This window comes from Coturnix japonica, chromosome 1 (assembly GCF_001577835.2).
Source record: "Coturnix japonica isolate 7356 chromosome 1, Coturnix japonica 2.1, whole genome shotgun sequence".
Taxonomy (NCBI): domain Eukaryota; kingdom Metazoa; phylum Chordata; class Aves; order Galliformes; family Phasianidae; genus Coturnix; species Coturnix japonica.
In genome coordinates, this window is record NC_029516.1 from 71,513,655 (window position 1) to 71,534,607 (window position 20,953).

General features: G+C 48.0%; 2 protein-coding genes across 2 annotated transcripts; one reads left to right on the forward strand and one right to left on the reverse strand.

Moving 5' to 3' along the window:
• The first annotated feature begins 305 nt into the window (after nucleotides 1-305).
• On the forward strand, nucleotides 306-15,507 carry HGD (homogentisate 1,2-dioxygenase). Its single transcript, XM_015874686.2, has 14 exons — nucleotides 306-486; nucleotides 4,254-4,325; nucleotides 5,664-5,752; nucleotides 6,595-6,700; nucleotides 7,835-7,894; nucleotides 8,051-8,142; nucleotides 8,618-8,652; nucleotides 9,536-9,615; nucleotides 9,996-10,095; nucleotides 11,383-11,507; nucleotides 11,823-11,927; nucleotides 13,009-13,135; nucleotides 14,729-14,910; nucleotides 15,164-15,507. Exons 1-14 carry the CDS (start codon nucleotides 472-474, stop codon nucleotides 15,293-15,295), a joined length of 1,320 nt encoding a protein of 439 aa, XP_015730172.1. The 5' UTR covers nucleotides 306-471; the 3' UTR covers nucleotides 15,296-15,507.
• Nucleotides 15,508-17,823: 2,316 nt separating this feature from the next.
• On the reverse strand, nucleotides 17,824-20,333 carry NDUFB4 (NADH:ubiquinone oxidoreductase subunit B4). Its single transcript, XM_015874700.2, has 3 exons — nucleotides 20,096-20,333; nucleotides 19,697-19,843; nucleotides 17,824-18,472 (listed from the first exon to the last, which is right to left on the reverse strand). The coding sequence occupies exons 1-3, from the start codon at nucleotides 20,294-20,296 to the stop codon at nucleotides 18,413-18,415; spliced, it is 408 nt and encodes a 135-aa protein (XP_015730186.1). The 5' UTR covers nucleotides 20,297-20,333; the 3' UTR covers nucleotides 17,824-18,412.
• Between the last annotated feature and the right edge of the window lie 620 nt (nucleotides 20,334-20,953).

The window sequence follows — 20,953 nt, forward strand, 5'->3', positions numbered from 1 at the left end:
CAGAGGCATAATGAACAAATGTGTGCTTATGTATAGGGAGTCATTCACCAAAATTGTGAGGGGTGTGATTTACAGTAGAGGCTCATAAGTAAGTTGCAAAAAATGACTTTTCTTTGTTCTTAATCAGCTTGTCTTCTCGCCCATGTCAAGGAACTACGGTCTCTTGTTTAAAAGCTGATGAGAAAAAGCAGCAGTGATGTTGTCCCCCTCACCTCTATTTCTTATTTCCAAGCCTTTCCCAGGACTGGACCAGGGGGAAGGCTGGTGTTTGATTAAACACAGACTGGGCTGAGCAAACAGAGCTCTCTTGGACTTTCTCACTTCCAGCCCGTGACCAGCTCAGCAGGGTTGATGCAGCCCTCCCGGCTGGACACACACACTCACAGACTTCTGAAACCACTTCAGGCTGCGTTCGCTATTTATCTGCTCAGGGTTTGCATCTGCTGACAAAGGAGGAAGACCAAGAGGACCATGACAAGCTTGAAGGTGAGAGGCTGTGAGTGCTGGGGCTGAGGGTGCTGTGGCTGCCTGCCCTTGACATTCCCTCTGTGCCCCTCACTTGGCACCAGGTCTCCCTGTGCTCCTGGAGGGGCTGGTGGAAGTGAAGTGTGGGTTAGTGAGCTATGCAGTTGAGATCTGACAATAGGTTTTAGCTGGAGGTAATGTATCCCATTTAGTTTCAATGTATCTCCCTTTTGTGTTTCAAGGTGTGTTTAAGACCTCTCAAGATACAGGATTTTGCTATAATTCACACAAATGGGCTATTATCACTTGCTTCTCCTTTGGAAATCATTTCTGATCCAGCTGGGCCTGTTCAGAACCTCTGCTTAACCTTATTTGTTCTCCCTCTCTCCCTCTTGCCCTGCTGCCAGGAGGTGTTTCCCCCTCAACCTATGAAATCTGGCCACTAACATCTGCCCAGCTGTTGCAACCCTGGTGCAATCTTTCCCAGTGGCCTAGGAAAGCTCCATCCTGGGTCAATGTCTCAGTGTAAATGGAAAACCCAGTGCTAGTTCCTCCTGACAAGCCATGCCCTCCTCTCCCAGCACAGAGTGAATTGCAAGGAGGGTAGGATGTTGTTCTATTATTCATTTATAGGACAGCAATCTCAAATTTTACCAGCACTTTTGTGGTGTAGGGCACCAGGTCACCACTACAGTGGGTAAGGTCTCACTCCAGGACTGCTGTGTTGCTCCCCAAACTAAAGGGCTGACACTGTCAGGAAGCCCTTCTATTTTCACCCTGCTACTGCCCCTATTTTCATTCATCTTCCTGTGGGTTTAGCTTAAACATGCCAATGTTGGCCCCTCTGAGCTGGGACAAGCAGTGAGCTGCTTGTGCAGAGATGAATGTTGTTTTTGTGTGTCCTCCAGCAGTAGCAGATAGAGAAATGTACTATGCAGTGTTTGAAGAGGGGCCCTAATTATCTTGCAGCCCATGTGTTCGGACTTCAAATGCATTGCTTCTCATCCCTGCTGTCTAATCTGGTGAACGAAAGGTTATGGTTTATAGGTCAGAGCGTGACACCCATTGCGAGCTCTCTGCTTTGCATCCCAGTTATTGCAATCAATGCTCTTTGCTGAATTTTTAATGCTGAGCTGCGCTTTCATCTCCCCTATTTTACTGAAAAGCAACAAAACAAAAACAAGGTGGAATCAGACACACTCCTGAGATCCTGTTTACAGAAAAATCTATGGGATCATGAACAAAATAATGACAGTAATTAAAAGCAGAAGTGAAAGCAAAGGACCACAGAGAACTTTTTGTTCCACAGAGAAATCACCTGCCCAATTATTTAAAAAGTCCCTGATCGATTAGGAGGAGGAGCAGGGACAGAGCAGCAGGTCACTGCCCTGTGCTGTGTCATGGAGAAGGGTTGGCCATGAAGAAGGGTTGGTTGTGGAGAACAAGAAGTGGTTGTGGAGATAAAGGAGAGGTAATGGAGAAGCAGATTTGGCCATGGGGAAGAAAGGTTTGCCATGAAGAACAGCTGATCGTGTGGAAGAAAGGTTGCAGTGCCCCAAAGCACCCCTCTGGCCTGCAAGGGCTGAGAACAGCCATCCCAACAACTGTGGCTGCACTCTGGAGGCAACAGGTGACGAAAGCCATTCTTTAGGAAGTTTTCAGCCTTTCTGAGCCAGGTTCAAAGCTGGATCTGAGCACCAGTTTTCTATTGCTGCAAAGCATCTGAGCTCTGTGACGTTTTAATCATCCCTCAGCACTGGTTTACTTGGAAAATGAACCAACAGGCAAATAAAATCGCAAAAGGAAGATAAATAAATAAACAAAATCTCTACTCCTCAGCCAGAATGTGAGCATGCAAATAGCGAGCTTTAACTCCCCAGCCGTGCACTTACACGTGGGAGCTTGTGCAGGGTGTTGTTTTTTTGGCAAACCACATCGTGTTCTGTGCTGACCCCTGAAGGAAAGGAGAGGAGGCAACCCTCCCCATGGGAATAGCGAAAGAGAGTGAGTGAATGAGAAAAGCCATGCCAAACCGCCAGGTAAAACCTGGAGCAGTGAAACCTCGGGGCTATTAATCACCATCAGGGCATCCTCTGAGTCCTGCAGCTGCAGTCCTGCCCTCCATAGGGAAGTGTCTTTTTTTTTTTAGCCCTCAACACAGTTACCTGAGGACTATTTTTTCCTTAGCAGAGAAAAACTGTTTTGCCTGAACAATGATGCTGCAGCTTCTCCCTGCACTCCCCAGAAAAGACCCTCCTCCAGCTTCATGCCTGAGTATTTTGCAGACAGGGGTGATGTTCTGCAAAGCAGTTTCATTAACCCTCCCTATGCTGAGCATCCTTTCTTGCCCCTTTCCTCCCCTGTTTACAGAGGCTGGCCTGACAGCCAGAGCTCCCTCCTGCCTCCACCCTTTGCAGCTGGTGAAGGAGAATGCAGTGGGGAGATGTGGATTCACTCTGGAATTGCTGCAGTTCCAGCAGATAGTGCTGCATTTCCTTTCAGAAAAAAAAAAAAGGGGGAAAAAAAAGCAGGAATGTTCCATCACAATCCCTTTGCCAAGGGTGGTGAGGTGGCCTGCTGCTTTGCATATCAATGTGCTTCGTGCAGAAGCAGGTGGAGAGCGGATTGTGTTAGGAGAGATCCATCCTCCCCACTTCTACATAAAGCAGGTTTGGGTGAGGCAGGGCTTCTGGCCAACGTGAGTCCCTCTGGGAAGGGACAATGTTTTTACAAATAGCTGACAGATACCTGAGAAAAACTCAGTTTTTTTTTCAGCAAAATCTGAGAACAGGGGGAAGAAATCCAGGCACCGCAGTAACAAACCCAATCCTGCTCTGCTCAAGGCAACGGCAGCATTGTTCTGTCCAAGTTGGACAGCTGGGCAAGCACCTTGTTCCAACTCAAGCTAAACGCACTCCTGCCTACCCCAGAAGATGAGGCTGCAGCAAGTTTTGTGCCAGGGGTGTGGTTTCCACACTGAAAGTAAAGCGTTTTGAAAAGGTCGATCCGAAGCCGGGAGGTCTGAGCGAACAAGCTGCCTCCCAGCAGTACCACGAGCGCCTTCAGGCTGCGTGCAGGGAGAGGGACAGTAGGCAGCATGAATATTTAAGTCTGTTAGTGGGCCATGAGGCTGAGCCATTGATCGCAGCCAAAATACCTCTGCATTCATGCAGGGTGCAGAGGGGCTGCGCTTCCTTCTGTAGGATCAGAGGTGCTGCCTCCCCTGGGGTCCTGCAGCCCCAGCTGTGCCCTCACACAGAACTTGTTGGATGGGTCCCTCACCTGTACAGTGCCCTAGGACCCTACATGGTCACCTTAATTCTTGCTTGCTGCCATGGTAGGCAGCTCACACCCCCACTGGGTTACACTCATTTGGGGCAAATCAGTGAGATGCTTAATTCCCAGCAGAGCCTCCTTTCCTCCCTCATCCCAGCTAAGTCCCGACCTTTCTTATAATGGCCTTGGGTACATGTCATGAGAATCATGCAACAAAATGACCCCCAGTTTCAATCCCTGGCACAGAACGTCAGCAAAATGTACATGCAGGTCCTAAAGAAGAGCAGGTCTTGATTGTGCTTCCCAGCCTACCACAGGGCTTGCTAGTGAAACAGACTAGGGAGATGGGAAGATGGTGCACGGAAGCAAGCAAGCAGACCACGCGGGGAAAGTCTCAATGCATGCAAAGACTGTGGGGGAAAAAAAAGCACAGGGAAGGGATTGATGAGTTGTCTGGGGAGGTTTCACTTCTGTTTTCAAAACACTGAAGAACTGTGTGATTTACTTTACAGTACATGTCAGGATTTGGAAATGAACACGCTTCAGAGGATCCGCGCTGTCCAGGAGCTCTACCAGAGGGACAGGTACAGAGCTTGTGAAAATGCTTAATTAAAAAGACACGGAGCAGAATGACTATCTGTTCCCTGGGCTTCTTTCTAAATTAATGTGTTTTCTTTCTCTCTGCCACAATGAAAGTCTTCAGGTGCCTCCCTTATGCAAGATGAGAATAATAAGATGCTGGCAAAAATCAGAATTAAACACTTTCCATTATGTTGAAGTTACTTGTGAGACACCAAGTTTTGCTTGGGAGCTGCAACTTGCCTGGCTTTCCTCTGCTCAGCAGCAGCTTTAACAAAAGGATTTGGGAATGGAAGTGGCCTGGGCATGCTGGGTAGGAGGGAGCTGGTGGGAGCTGAGTCAGAGCAGAAGTCTGACTCTTGGCATGGGGACAGTGCACACTCCTGTGGATCTCAGCAGGAATGGATTTAATTCAGTGGGGTTACTGGCCTTTGGCAGGATGGCAGCTGCCCTCCGTGAGCTGTCATAAGTGGGCAGATCTGTGGTTAGAAATAGACAACTTCAGAACACACTCGATTAAAACGCAGGTTGTTGGATTGTTTTAATGGAGAATTCACTCCTCATTTGGTGCTACGCACTCAGTCCCTTCTCTCCTTTCTGTGGGTGTCCTTATGGCAGCAGGAATTACCAGGCCAGCTTTGCAGAGGTACCTCACCAAAGAGCACTCATCAAGACAGAGTTTGGGTTTAGCATGGAAAGAGTTAATAGAAAACCTGACTGTGAAGTAGATGGAAAATCTTCAGTCCCAAGGGTGGATCCTTTCTCCACTGCAGTATTTATAAGACCAGCATCTGCAGTCGTGCTGGCTCAGACAAAAATGACAAGGGCTATTGATCCCCCTGCTCCACTGTGCACCCTTGCCAACAAGACAGAGTTTGGAGGCTGGGAGATTTGTGCTGGGAGCTTTTCCTTTTACTGACTCCCTCCCCAGCAGGTGATGTGATGCTGCAGGGTGACCCAGCATGGCAGGGACAGGATTCTGGCCCAGAACCTGCAGAAGGGAGAGGGGCAGTGAACAGAGTATGGCTGCCAAAAGGAAAAAAAAAAGAGACAAACTGTAATTATATACAGTCTGTAAGTGCTGGGAATAGCACCCTTTCCTATGGTGCTATCACTGCATTCCGGTGCTAGCAGCATGCTTCCACAGCCTATGTGCTTCCTGATGGCTGTGAGAGCTTCCAGGTGATGCTGCAGAGGAATGGATTTTAGGTTGGGCTGGTACATATTGGGCATCCAGCACCCTGACAGTGGGGATGTAGGGCTGCCTGGGCTGTTCACGGACTGAATGGGGTTGGGAGTGTCTCACATCCTTCACTGCTGGTTCCTCTTTCTCCCCACTGCAGAACAACCCACAGGTCTGCCCCTATGGCCTCTACGCGGAGCAGCTCTCAGGCTCAGCATTCACCTGTCCCCGGGCCACCAACAGGAGGAGGTACGATGGTGGTGCATGTGGGGACAAATCAGGACACATACAGTTGCCCTTGGATGCCTTGGGACACGGGGGCAGGACACTGACATCAGCCCTGGGCTGAGAAACCTTTGCTTTGGACAAACCAAGTGTCAGACTTGTGTTTCTGAGGGGCTTCTGAGGTGTCCGTACTTGGGCTGCCATTGCCCTCTATCAGAAGAGCTCACCCTGCAAAGGGTAACGGGCTCCAGTGGTGCAGGACGACATGGTGAGCCCACCACTTTGCTGAACCTCAAAGGATGGTGGCATAAGCTGTTCAGCAGCCAACTCAGCAGCTTAATCACACTGGGCAGGGGGCTGGCAGCTCCCACAGTGCTCAGGAAAAGACCTCCAGATAATACTCAGACAGTGACAGAGGCATGGGGGACTTCCTGTGGTGCTAGGAGGCCTCATCTCATGGGTTGGCCCAAAAACTTTGGCCCTATGGGTTTATGCAGCCATACAGGATGCTTCTTTCAGTAATCCACCCAAATCCATGTGTTGCCTGTGATTTTCTAGTTCCTGAAGCTCCCTTGGTCTTTTAGTTAGCTACTATGCTCATCCTTGTGCTGCCTGAACTTCAGTCTTTATGTAGCCTTTGTTCCCACCCAAGAAATAGCTGTATTTCAGCCACAGATATAATAAAATCCCTCTGGAATCCCCCTACCTCTCTGGAAATCTCTGACTGTGAGACAACATTCAATATTTAATATACCACTTGCTCCAGTGGCCATCAACACAAATATTCCTCCTGCCCAGTAGGGTCCATTTGTGCAGAGGGCCTCACCTCTTCCCCAGCCTCATCCCATCCCTGTCCCTCCCCACAGCTGGCTCTATCGGATCCTGCCCTCTGTCTGCCACAAGCCCTTCCAGCCTCTGCACGAGGGACACCTGACACACCATTGGGATGAAGTGGAGCCTGACCCCAACCAGGTAACTTTACCCTCTGGCCGGGGAGAGGGACAGCCCTTGGTATGATGTGGGTTGCAAGATGTGGGTTGCTCCATCATCCTACTGCATCAGAGGCTCATGCTGGGGCCTACACTGCCATCACCTCCTGTCAGGAAGCTGCTGGCTGCCAGCCTGTTCCTCTGCAGCCCTCCTGGGAAATCAAGCCCCGTTCTGGAGAGGCACAGCATTCGTTTCCCTCTGTTACGGCCTTGCTATCATCTTTAATCATTATTTCTTTCCTGCCAGCCCCAGGACATTTAGCTCTGCTAATCTGCCTCTCTCCTCCCGCTGTGCTCCTTTTGACATAACCTCGTGCTCATTGATTTCAGCTCCTCCCTCTTTCTGATGCATTATCATTAACCATCCTGCAGCCTCCCGATGGCTTTCCCATTTGTCTGAATACTTCCCTGGTTCAGCTGAAACACATTTTCCAGCCACTGACCAAGCAGAGGTGACAAGCTGCTGTTTAGGTTCCTGTAGTTTTCCTTCCCGAACACAGCTCAGCTGCAGTTGTGCAGGCTCCCAGCCCATCTTCAGCTCCCCATGGCAATTCACCTAGTTCACACCACAGCTTTCTCCACTGTCATCCAACTAAAGGGATTACCATGTAGAGCCATCAGCCATTTCCATCCTGCTGATCTCAGGTGCTTGGGTGAATTTGTACCAAAGTCCCTCCTGTAATGGGCTCATAGTTATAGCAGCTGATTCTGAAGAGATGTGGTGAGACCCTAGTGATGCTCTGGCACCCACTAGGCCTTGGGAGGAAATTCCCTGCTCTCAGCAGTGTTGTTAGGAATAGAGGAACAGACAGCTTTTAAATAGGATATGAAAACAAACAAAACAAAACAAAACAAACAAAACCAACAAAAATCCCCACCAACCTTGGCTCTCACACAGGCCAGCCAATTGCTTCACAAAATTATGACCCAAAGGGAAAGAGCTCCATAAATCAAAAGAAACCTGCAGACCAAATTAAACAAGGCGAAGAGGAAACAGAAGCTATCTCAGCAAGTAGAGGGCAATAGGGAGGGGGAGCAGGATGCTTCCTTTTGAATTGCCATCCTTTACCTTATAATCACCTTGTTCCCTTCTTGCTTTCTGTTTCCTGCAACCTAGCTGAGATGGAAGCCCTTTGAGATCCCGAAAGCCTCCCAGAACAAGCTGGACTTTGTGAGCGTAAGTTGGGGTGCCGGGGCTTTGGATTTCAAAGAAAAGCCAACAGCATATTTGGCCAAAGCCAATATACCCAGCCGAGGGATGGGATGAAGCAGGATGGGGCTGCACATCCTGACTGCCTGACACTCACTCCCAAGGCCTGGGGTCTGCCCGCAGGGACTGCACACTTTGTGCGGAGCCGGAGAGCCCCGAGGACGCAACGGCATCGCCATCCACATCTTTGTCTGCAACACCTCCATGCTTGACAGGTCAGGGACTGGTTGTGGGAGGCTGGGCTGAAGGAGGGAGATGGATGCAGGGATGCAGGGAAAGGAGATGTCATGGGCCAGAGGCTTTTGTCCCAGGGACCAGTGCTCCTTGGAGGTGAATACAGCCTCTGGAGACAATCACTACCCATTGTCTAAGGTTGATTCACCCAAGGCCGCAGAGATAGCACCAAGGTGGGAAAAGAACCTGCTATCAGGCTGTACACATCAAACCTGCACCTACCTGTGCATCATCTCCCCCAATCCATGTGTTGCATTTCTGCTGGTCTCCCAGCTCAAAACTCCCCTGCTACGGTCATGGTCTGGTCCTGGGCCTGGGCTCTCTGCTCTGGGTGACCCTGCTTGAGCAGAAGTTGGACCAGGTAACCTCCAGAGGTCCAGCTCCAGCTGTGCTGTGATTCTGTAAGAGCATGTGTACAAGTAAAGCTTTGACCTTCATGTTCTCCTTTTCCTTTAGATGCCTTTATAATTCAGATGGTGACTTCCTGATCGGTGAGTCAATGCTTCGGCTTCTCCTTTCTCCTGCAGGGCTCATCTGGGTTGCCACCTGCCTGCTTATTTCCTTCAGAGGAAATCTTATCCTCCTTCAGAGCCAGAGCCTGGCAGCCATCTTCAAAGACTTGAGGAGGGATGAGTTCACTCAAATACTACCCAGATCTGGTGGTTTGGCAATAGCTGGGCTGTCAGGCTTGTCCCACCACTGCCAAGCAGCACAGAAGGGGTACACCAATGCCAAAACTCATTGTTCCTTTTGAGCGGTGACCCAGCTCCCCCATCCTGGCTATCAGAAATCCCTTCCCAGATCACTAGCAGGCACACAGGAGATTTTCTGGAAAAACATAAGCTCTAGAATTTCTGAACAGCTTATTGCGAATTGCCTTCACTGCTTCAGTCCAAGACGATTTGGCATGGTAGCTTAGCTCCCGCACTCTGACAGCCTCAGGCAACCAGACTGCTACGATGGGAGCTGAGCTTGGCACATGGAAGAACGTGCATGCAGAAAAAATACTCTGCACAGCATCAGAAGACCAAGAGCCTGATATTTACCTGCATCTTTTTTCACCAGTGGACAGAAATGCTTCCAGGTCCCCACTTCTCCTATGAAATGTTGTTCATGCCCACCTCCCTTAGGACTTGAGGTAAAAAGGCAGGTTTTGTATATCTGTCAGATTTCCAAGTCAAAATGTGAGTGATTCAGTGCCAAAAAAAGTACTGCAGATATTAGTGGAGCACTACCTATGATCTCAGAAATCAGGAAGAATAAGTTACTGCCTAGCTAATGTAATTGTTCCCTTCTAAGGGCACTGAGAAGAAGCCATCACACACAGTGACAGTCTACTCCTTTATCTCTTCTACCTCCATTTTATTTCCACAGTGCCCCAGCAAGGAAAGCTTCTCATCACAACTGAGTTTGGGAAGATGCTAGTGGAGCCCAATGAAATCTGTGTTATCCAGGTAAGGGCTGTGGTTAGCTGGAGAGCCTGTTGTTGGAGCAAGCAGCTAAAACCTGAGCTCTGTGTGGTGTATGCTGAGCTATGTGGGGCTGGAGGGACCAGAGGAACCCAGCTGAAGCCAGTTCCATCATGTAGCAGAGCCCCAGGTAGAAGATGACACCCATTCGAGGTGGAGAATGCAGTGGCATACAATTCAAAGAGCAGCACCTCACACACTGGGATGTGTGGCCACAGAAGGTCACAGCGTGTAGGCCTGGGGCAATCTGAGGGCCTGCTAGAGGCAGCCAAAGCCACAGTGTGTCTGGCATGTCCTGCATTGAGTTGCTTTTGGTTTGTTAGACAAGTACAGGGATGATCGTGGTTTCTTTCTTTGCTTTCCAGCAAGGAATGCGTTTTAGTGTGGAGGTGTTTGGAGAGACCAGAGGCTACATCCTGGAGGTGTACGGGGCACACTTTGAGCTACCTGACCTGGGACCCATTGGTAACCATCTCCCATCAGACCTACAGAGCATTTCAAAGGGAAAGAGTTAGGAATTGCCAATCTATATCTTATCTCCATGTAATCCATCCTCCCATGCATACATTCTTCCCTAAAGGCAGTTTCCATCCTGGCACTGTTATTCCCATTGAAGGCCTATGAAAGCACCTCACAGCCATAGTGAATCTGGAGCTGTAGAACCCACAGGTAGGAGCTAACACAGCCTGCAGCTCCTGGCTGGGCCCCACTCCAGCATCTGCCCCATGCAACATGCTCTGCACAGCTTTTTCCACACTAAATCTATACAGGTTTTTTCACCAGCTTTCCTTTTAGCAAGTTGGGATTGCCTGCCTTCACCTTGCTTCTTGTGCTATGTGCCTGCTCCACTTGATTATTGCTATTGTTACACCTGCCTGCTCGTGGGAAGTTTTCCCATTAGGTAGTTTTTCCAGACCCTGTTGAAGAGGAGGGTTTTTTGGTCTCCAGAAGGCAGGCATCTATTATAACATTTACTTGCTGGAGAAAAGAAAACGAGCGCCCTTGCCTGTAGACCTTTTTAGGAGATGGTAATTATGAGAGCTCCTCTCCTTACCACCTACCTGCCTTCCCCTCAGAGACCAAGATTCTTTGTATTTCATTCTTATTTTATTCTAACTTCACTTTTCACTTGAAAAATGGCAGCTGGAGAAAAGCACTGACTGTTAAACCTTAGCAGCGGGTAGTAATGTCTTGCATTTTTATCCAAGAAACTCAAAACACTTTGCAACAATAATGCTAATGAGAAGAAGAAGAATATTGCAGAGCCCATATGGTGCTTTGCATTTTGAAAATGCACCCCTCACATTAACCACCCCTCAGTATGCCCAATGTCTACAAGTATCACTAGCCTTCATTTTATTCCTTTTTTGTTCAGAAAAGTCTTATGCTCCCTCATGACATGCTTCTGGATTTCAAAGTGTCCAAGCAGCAGGATAGCCAGCGATAGAGATCAATTCACCCTCCATATTTCTTTATTTTTGCTTAATTCCCAACATCTACACACCTTTAGTATAGGCTGAAGGACTAATACTGTTTAGGAAAGAATGGAGGGAGGCTTGTCTTAGTCACATAAGGGAACGTGGACCTAAATGCTAGGATGTATTATAGTTATCTACTTATAGAAGCCAAAGAAGCACATGAATCTTGGAGATTTCATGATGGACCCAGAAGTGTGGTCAGTCTCAACGCAGAAGGGCACCCACAGAGTCCTGTTAGCAGGTTGCCCAGCAAGTCCTGACCTTTCTTTTGCAGGAGCCAATGGCTTGGCAAACCCACGCGACTTCTTGGTGCCAGTAGCATGGTATGAGGACCGGAGAATTCCAGGGGGCTACACAGTTATCAGCAAGTACCAGGGCAAGCTGTTTGCAGCTCAGCAGGTAAGGAGGACACAGGAAAACACTAGAGCAGCCACCAGTGCATAATGTTGTCTCAAGCACTGCTTTGGCACTCAAACTTCTTCAGAGACAGAGCCCTGGAGGGAGAGCTAAGGCTCTCCAGGTGGGAGCACTGAGGAAAACCATGTCCTTGCAGCATCAGGCTGTGCCTGAAGGCCTTTGTGCTCCAGTCTGTCAGTACAGTTCTCACCAGCACTAAACCTATTTTAACTTGAGAAGGGGCAGCACCCTGTGCGTGTGCAGAAAGGTGGAGAGTTGTGTGTGGTAACATTCTCTCTGTTCCTATTGCTTTGATAGGAATTCTCCCCCTTCAACGTTGTAGCTTGGCATGGGAACTACACACCATACAAATACCATCTGGAAAACTTTATGGTCATTAATGCTGTCGCTTTTGACCATGCGGTAAGTTCTGGGGCCAGGCAAGGCAGAGCAAAGCTTTGTGGATGCTGTACCATCAGAATTCAGAGCTCCAGGGTCCCTGTGCCTGTTAAAAAATACCTTATGCTATAAGAAACAGTGTGAGATCTGTCACATTTGCTTTCCCAGGCCTCAAACAAGCCCTTGCAAAAAAAGAAGACAGCCTCCTTAGTGGTGCAATGACAGAACTGGAGGTTGATCAGCTTCCTAAACAGCTTAGCATAGAAAGCCTGCTTTCTGGAAGAGGGCTGAATACTGAAGCCAGTATGCACCGTGAGACACAGAGAAAAGACATGCGCTTAAAATTCTTGTTCTTTATTGCAATGGTACAGGCTCCATCCCCTGGTTTGTCTGAGCCCTTGAAACACATTCCAAGAGCTGGCAGCTCTCATTGCAATAATTTCTAGACCTTATGGAAAATAACTAAAGCCAAAATCAACGTGAGCAGCCCTTCTAAAAAGGAAACCAGCCCAGTGGGAGAGGTGCCCACAGCTTTACCATCTCCTGGCACTGCTTCCACAAGTGGGTGTGCGAGGAGACAGAAGCACCGCTAGTGAAATAACCAGCAGAAAGCATTGTTTAATCTCTGAAATAACCTGCCAGGAGAAAGATAGGTTTGGGATCAAAGCCCAGAAAATCACTTTACTGGAGTGGAAACTTCACAAATCCTTGAAGCAAGCCACAATTTATCTGCACTCTGTTCTCCCTGTTAGTCAGCCACTGGTGCTGCGAGGTGAATACCCCAGTAGGATGTTGTGCTCCAAAAGCTGCCAAGGAGGTTTCATGGTACAAGCACTGGAGGCTGATCCTGGAGTTACAGTGCTGCATCCCAAATCCCAAGGATACCATGCTTGCTCACCCTCCCTCAGCTTTCTCCTCTACACAAGGGGGAATTCTGACCCATTAGGGTGAGAAGGGAGTGAAAGCAAAATTATTTTGAGATCCTCAAATTGAAGAACATAGGGAAAGGCCAAGGTCTGCTATGCATATTCATACCCAGCTTTATCGATGGGGTGACCCGAGTCATGCTCTGTTTGATGCTTTTTGCTTTGTTGGGTTTTTTCAGGATCCATCTATCTTCACCGTCTTGACAGCCAAGTCGACCCGTCCTGGAGTGGCAATCGCTGACTTTGTCATATTCCCCCCACGATGGGGGGTTGCCAACAACACCTTCCGGCCGCCTTACTACCACAGTATGTCTGTCTGGTCTTTGTGGGTTTTGTTTGAGTGCAGAGGCACAGAACAACCAAGCCTCCATTTATCTGAAAGCACACACAGTGAAAAAGTCTCATTTGTTGCCCTTGGCAAAGTTACACGCAGCTTCTTGGAGTCAGCAAATGCTCCTTGAAAAATGAACAAAACCAGAGATGTTCTCATTTGCAGAATCTCAGGAAAAGTCAGAGGTGATGGGCTGGTTGCGCTTGCATTGGTGGTTGTGCCTGTACCCAAGGGGCTCCCACTGAGATGGGGTGAACACTTAAATTGGCACTGCATGAACAGGTCAGATAACTGTCCTGCCATCCAGCCATGAATCACAGAACTCATTAGGGCACGAAAGAATGGGAGAATGGAAAATATGACAACACACGTGGAGTAAAGCACTGTGACAGCTGCCCATGACATAGTAGGGCCAGCTCAGGGTTGCAGTGAAGGGTTGCATTGGCTCTCCTGAGCCTCTCTTCACTGCTGTACAGTGGTGGAGGTACCGCTGGCATTTACAAAAGCCAGAGGAAGGAACTATTCACCAGCCCATTCTCCTCAAGTGATATGATGAGTTACATAGTGGGCGCATCAGTAATGAAGCTCTCACAGCCTGTACTGCTCCCTGAGTGCTCCAAGCACAGCACTTGAGTGAGTTCAATGAAAAGCCTGTACAATCGACTCCTACAGGAGATGCTGACAACACGGGATGAAAATAAATGATTGTTTGCATACATTTTTAGGCCAACTGTGCTCTGAGCTAAATTAGTTTTGTTAAATTTTTCAGGCCTCAGGTTGTACTTAACAAAGACAGAACTAGTGGTTAAAAGGGACTATATATAGCAGAGCTGCAGAGGCATGTCCTGGTTTTGCAGCAAACTGACCATTCAGCAGAAAGCTGCCATATTGTTTAGTCACATCAGATCTACTAAAGCTGGAAGGCTGCGATGGCAGTTGTTAGCGTACTTTCTTCAGACGGAGTATAACTAATGACTACTGCATTATTGGATTTGGCCAACTGTAGCTAAGTTAAGGTACATCACTCCTTTAGTTTCAGAGGGTCTGCCTAAGGGATTCTTCCTCAGGGAAAGACAGAACTTGTCTCCTTGTCTAAATGCACACAGTGGCTCTTGAGAACTGAGTAGATCCTGTGTGCATCACAAGCAAAAGGTACTGAAGAATCTGGCTGCACTGGAGTGGCAGGACACAGAACTAAATAATTGTGTTTCCAGCCTGGGACAGCATACCAGGCTGTCAAACCACACAGTTGTGCCTCAGTACCTATAACACAGGAATGATTACTCTGATTACCTTTGAGTACTTTCAGATCTCTAATCTGAGTCTGTAAATACCAAGTTACCCATGCAGTCTGTATGCAGCTTCGATGTTCATGCATCTCAGTGTGGCAGGAAAAACACAGGTCTGCCCACATCCTTTACCACTTTGCAAGCACTGCCTGTAGGATCCCTGATGTCTTCTGTGCAGCCATGCTTATTAACCTCCACTTCCCACACTGCTTGGTTTGCAGGTTTCAAGGAGATCTCAGCTCCTTTTGCGTCACAAACTCTTCTCTATGCCTTCCTTAGGGAACTGCATGAGTGAATTCATGGGGCTCATCAAAGGCCATTATGAAGCAAAGGAGGAGGGCTTCCAGCCTGGAGGGGCCAGCTTGCACAGCATGATGACTCCACATGGGCCGGATGCTGACTGTTTTGAGAAGGCGAGCAAAGCCAAGTTGGAGCCTGAGAGAGTTGCAGAAGGGACTATGGTAAGGAGCCTCTAAGGTTTTGTACCCAGCACAACATATTGCTGCTGAGACACTCACAAAGCCTAGCTTCCTAAAAGCAAGGTGGAAAAGCTGTTGGACCAAATTGCTGTAGCATTCACACCTCTGACTGATCAGACATGAGAGTTTGGCAGAGCTGGACCATGTGTACAGCTCCTTTTTGTGCTAGAGTAGAGCCCCCTCGCCTGGATTCAGATTCTCCTTTGTCCTAACCTACCTTTCCTGTTCCCACCAGGCCTTCATGTTTGAATCTTCCCTCAGTATGTCTGTAACTGAGTGGGGCCTCAAAACCTCCAACTGCCTAGATAAAAACTACTACAAGTGCTGGGAACCTCTGAGAAGCCACTTCAACCCTAACTGCAAGTAAAGAGATGGATTTGTTGCTTGAACGAAGACAGGGAAATCCTGCACACCTGTATGTGGTAGCACAGTCAATGCAGACAAGAGTGCATGAACGGCATTTCCAGCAGCCACCAAGTCATCAAAATGACCATACCTATGTAATTTGGGAAATGAAATGAAAACCACTACTCTTAGCTTTCAAGTACCCAATTAAAGCTATCCTGGTGCCACTCTGCAGATGAAGTACTTGAGTGTCTCTCATCCCATGCAGTTGGTATGAATGCTGTACCTGCTATGGGTGCAAGGTGACAGCCATCATTCCAAAGGGCCCTGACTATATGGTATGACGTGCCTTTCACAGGGAGAAGCTGAAGATCAGCGAGGCATTTCATGCCACCTGCAAAGGAAGACTTTTCCAAACAGAGCTGAAAGCTCTATCAGACGTAAGCCTCCTACAAGAGCAGGGCATTACAGCCTGCTGGGCTGTGAATGGTTGCCAAGAGCCCTTATGGTTGAAAAAGCATTCTGCAGATTAGAAAAGGTCAGAGATTCCAAAGCGCTTCACTGCTAATTAAGGGAAAGCTTCCTTTTCAATCTTATTTTAGCAGTCCATCAACATTGACTTCTTCATCAACAATTGATGAGGTGTCTTTTATGAAGAGCCTCAAAAACCACAGGAATACTCAAGCCTCACCCCTAGGTGGTGAGTTTGAGCCACTCTCCTGTTCCACAGGGTGCAGGCAGAAAAGGAAACCCTAAGGTTCTCACTAGGAATGAGATGCACAACCAACCTTCAGGCCTCTGCTTTAGCACATGCCATCTTCCTTGTAGCATCAACACAGCACGTGGAAACGTCAGATTTAGTCAGCCAGGTAGTGCTAAATGCTGCTACCAAGCAACTTGCCTCTCAGATCCTAAACTAGTTTGCTTATAATCCATGCTCATCTCATCTTCTGAGGGAACTGATTTATCCTACTGAAAACTAAAAAGACTGGGTACATGTTTCAGTCTAGGATGTGAAACTGTTACTAAGTTTGGTACCAGGAGGATCTGTGCTTCCTACTGCTCCAAAGGAACAATCTTCCATTTCCCAAAAGAGAAGGAAATGCAGAGCTGGAACACTTCACTTCAGTCAGTTATGTACATCATCAGACTTGGATCTATACCAGATCCTTCAGGGAAAAAAAACATCAGTTTGGAGCAAAGCACTACATTATATAATCTACAGGGAGATGTTTACTTTAAAATAGCCAGCTCAGAAGACGGCGATGAGGAGGCTCCATTTGTCAGAAAAACAGACTTAATCAGACTGGTCCAGGGATAAATGAGGTCTAAATGTTTAATAAGTTGAGAGGAAAAGCTTGTTTTCTGTTTGGGGCATAAATTATGATCCAATTACCTGCAGACTTGGGTTTCGCTTGCTACAGAATTATCACTGAAGCAGAAATGAGTGGTTACATGTCAGTCAAGGGTAAAATTCCATCAGGCACACTGACCCTTCTGTCTTCTCTCTTGGTTTCTGAAGGGAAATACCCCTCTCCATCCCCTGCTCACTCAGCACTACTGCACCATTAAAGCAATGCAATGAACCAGCCAAAGGCCCACCCAGAAGACCAGTTTGTGTGCTCCCACCCACAAACCACCCTGAACAATTGGTTCAACTGGCCTAAAACAATACAGCTGCAAGGCAGGATTTACATGTGTGGCAACTGAAGTTCCAATTAGCTGAGGAAATGAGAAACTGGGGGATCAAATTAGTTTGTGGCAGCAGGAAGACAGTTAATTTAGAATGCTCAGACAAGCAATTATTTCTTTCCCGACGTATCACATTCTCCATGTGTTGATGCTTCTTCTCTTGCAATGACCCACAGTTGTATTTTGTAGAATCGTTTGCAATAACCCTTTAGAAAATAGTTCTGCAAAGGGAATAATTGAGGTGTGTTTTAGTTATGGCAGCAGAAGAGCAAGTTGCAGAGGGCTTGCTGGGAGCACATATGGGATTGCAAAAGCAGGACATCTGCTCCAGAGATGTTAGAAATCCCTCTGGGCAGTCCTGAGCACTCAGCTCTAGGAGACCCTGTTTGAGCCAGGAGAGGAGGACAAGATGACCTCCAGCAGCCCCTTCCAAACCCAGCTGTTCTGTGAAGAGGCTCAATAGTTTGCTCAGATAGAGGGAGACTACAACTGGCCTGTACTAACATCCTAATCAAAGCAGACAGAACGCCTACCAGAGCTGACTCGCTTTGCTGTCAGTAATGTAGGCTGCACTCACAGCAGAGGATTTGTAACTCATGTTCAAGGCTGCTTTTTTGCTATTGACCTCAACATTCAGGAAAGAAAGCTCCTTTATGCCGTCTAAAGAACAGGGGTTGTTTGGACTGTGATGGCACCTAGAGGCCATTTGAGAATTCAAGTCCAATTTAAGACCTCTTCCTCACACTCACATTTCACTACCTTGTGGTGACAATTCTGTAGCCACCCTAAACCAGCTGACCAGGGCAGAGAATAAGCAGAGGAGATACTTTCGCAGACACAAGGTTTAGTTATGCATTATGCTTTTTAAATATTTATTATAAATATCACAGCCTGTTTCCAGGGGAGAAACTGAATTCTCCTATACTGCAAAGGAACCCCTGCCAGAAAGAAGAGCCTCATCTTTTTAGATCTTGATCCTCTACACAGGAATCACATTTGTGGTAATGCTGTTAGTCACATAAATAAATAGAATACAGAACAGGAGTTGTCTATTACCTGATTTGGGCAAACTATATAGTCAAACCAACAAGAGAAGTACCCAGAAAATGAGCAATTGTTCTTTAGGAAACTGTATAGGAGTTGCTTAATATTTCAACCTGCTATTAATTTTAATCTTCAGCCTGAACTGCTCTGACAGCAGCAACTTCTACATTTTAAAAGGACTCTTTACACGCAGATCAAAAGAGTTAACTGGTGAGCTCAGGACATGCTCTCTGTATCTGTTTGCAGTAGATATAAAGATTCTCTACAGCTGCACTCTCCATAATTATTAAAGATGGAAGACGATCGAGGAGTAATTAAGATTTATTCTTCTGAAGGAGAAACATCAGCACATAATACATCTTATTTACTTCTTTCTCAAGAGCAGCACTGTGATTCCAGCAACCTAAAAAACACTGAATGGTCGCTCGTATTTACCTTCTCGGATAAGCTTCTCTTTATAATCCTGTGGAAGAGAGAACATTCATCATTAGTCTATAAGAGAGGAAGTCTCAGTCAACCAGGGATAAGAGAAAAGCAACTCTAATATTTCAGCAAAGAGTATAGGAATATATTAACAAACAAGCACAAACTCTGCTAATAGTCAGAGGTGAAAAGAAAGAACAAATATTATATTTACCTTACACAAGGACAGATGCTCTGACCTTTGCACATCAGTTATCTCTCACAGGTCAGCTCAGACTAACTGCTGTAGTGTGTTTTTCACCAAACTAGTTGTATTCAAGTTAGTTACTTTATGCATTTAGTTGCTATCTCAAAACACCAGTAAAGGAATCAGAAAGCACGTTGCTCTGGAAATAGTATCAAACACTTCAGATTCAGTATTTTCACCTAGTGTACTCCAAAGTACAGAAGTACAGTAAAGACTTCTTTACGGAAAGGGTTGTTAAGCACTGGAATAGGCTGCCAGGGAGGTGGTTGAGTCACCACCCCTGAATGTGTTTAAAAACTGTTTGGATGTGGTGCACATGATTTAGCGAAGGGTTGTTAGAGTTAGGGTAGTACGGTTAGGCTGTGGTTGGCTTTGGTGATTTTTATGGTCTTTTCCAACCTGAGCAATTCTATGATTCTGATGAATATAGCTGTGATCTCTTGTGATTAATTTACAGAGTCAGTACCATGGAAATCACAGAATCACAGAATGACCCGGGTTGGAAGGGACCTCAAGGATCATGTAGTTCCAACCCCCCTGCCTGGCAGGGCCACCAAACATACACCTTTACTAGATCAGGTTGCCCAGGGCCCCGTCCAACCTGGCCTTGAACACCTCCAAGGACGGGGCATCCACAACCTCCCTGGGCAGCCTGTTCCAGGACCTAACCACTCTCCTAGTGAAGAACTTCCCCCTAACATCCAACCTAAATCTTCCCTCTTTTAACTTAAAACCATTTCCCTGTGTCCTGCTATTAAAAAGCTTTACTATAGCAAAATGTCGTATCAGAGGAACTGTGACTGGCTGCATCTGTGGATGCAACACAGGCTTCTTAGCACAGTGGAACTTTGCAGCCACCTGTGAGACTCTGAGATAGCAGGTTCAGCACTAACTAGCCTTCCTTAATACTCCAATAGGATTAAACGTTCTTATGTGCAAGGGGAATTAAGTCTCTAGGCAGATTTATGTTTTACAACCCGGTGTTCCCTGAAGTTCAACACCACCAGCAGAACTCACCCTCTCAGTTTTAAAGGCAGCTATCCAGAAGAGGATAGGGCCTATCGCAAATACAGCTCCTAGGAAGGACGTCTTGGGCGTCGGGCGGAAATTGGGGTATACATTGTGTGTCCTGGCATAGTCCCAGCGCAGCAAGGCAGGATCTTCCTGAGGTAGCAAGAAAACTGTGAGCCCCAAAACACGACCCAAAAGCCCAGCAAGAGCCCCAAAGTCAGCACCGCGCCACCTAGACCCAGTAACGCAGGCCAGCAGGGGCAGCCACCAAGGTCACAGGGAGAACAGGGCACGGCCCAGCCCTCAAGGGCCCGGGATGGGCTCAGGCTTTGCCGCTGGTCGCCCCCGTCCGTGTGAGGCGGACGAGCCCGGAGCCCCCCGCCCGCACCCCCCCTCCCCACTCACGATGATGGCCGGCGGCTTCGGGTTGTTGAGCTGCAGCAGGTACTGCCGCTTAAGCCGGGCTCGGATGGCCAAGCGCTCGGCCTCAGCGCGGCGCTTCTCCGGAGACGAGTCGTAAGTGGCGGGGTCGAGCTCGGGCGGCAGCGAAACGAAGCGGTTGGGCCGGTACTCCTCAGCCGCTGTGCGACGCGGCCCAGACGCCATCTTGCACAGCCCGCTACGGGCGGGCAGCGCGCAGGCGCGACATGGCGGCGGGCGGGGCCGCGGGGCTCCAAGGATAAGGCGGTCACTACCTCACGGCTGTACCAGGCCGTCAGGTGTAATGAGCTTTGTGGTTTTCTCCAGCTCCATTATTGTCTCTGTCCATAACTGTTGGCTTCTGAAGTCTATCTGGGGGACTGGAGCACCTCCCCTATGAGGACAGGCTGAGGGAGTTGGGTTTGTTCAGCCTGGAGAAGAGAAGGTTGCGGGGTGACCTTATTGCAGCCTTTCAATACCTGAAGGGAACCTACACCCAGGAGGGGAGTAAACTCTTGGAAAGGGCTGACAATAGCAGGACACGGGGAAATGGTTTTAAGTTAAAAGAGGGAAGATTTAGGTTGGATGTTAGGGGGAAGTTCTTCACTAGGAGAGTGGTTAGGCCCTGGAACAGGCTGCCCAGGGAGGTTGTGGATGCCCCGTCCTTGGAGGTGTTCAAGGCCAGGTTGGACGGGGCCCTGGGCAACCTGATCTAGTAAATGTGTATGTTTGGTGGCCCTGCCAGGCAGGGGGGTTGGAACTACATGATCCTTGAGGTCCCTTCCAACCCGGGTCATTCTGTGATTCTGTGATCTGTAATGGTGTGGGACAGTTCCTGCGGCC

Bases quoted from the DNA above. Each gene is read 5' to 3' on its own strand.
- HGD (XM_015874686.2), top strand. The intron at 10,096-11,382 runs GTAACCATCTCC...TTTCTTTTGCAG, and splicing joins ACCTGACCTGGGACCCATTG to GAGCCAATGGCTTGGCAAAC. The intron at 11,928-13,008 runs GTAAGTTCTGGG...GGGTTTTTTCAG, and splicing joins CTGTCGCTTTTGACCATGCG to GATCCATCTATCTTCACCGT.
- NDUFB4 (XM_015874700.2), bottom strand. From the start codon at position 20,296: ATGGCGTCTGGGCCGCGTCGCACAGCGGCTGAGGAGTACCGGCCCAAC. The intron at 19,844-20,095 runs GTGAGTGGGGAG...TTGCTACCTCAG, and splicing joins CGAAGCCGCCGGCCATCATC to GAAGATCCTGCCTTGCTGCG. The intron at 18,473-19,696 runs GTGAGTTCTGCT...TCTCTTCCACAG, and splicing joins CTGCCTTTAAAACTGAGAGG to GATTATAAAGAGAAGCTTAT.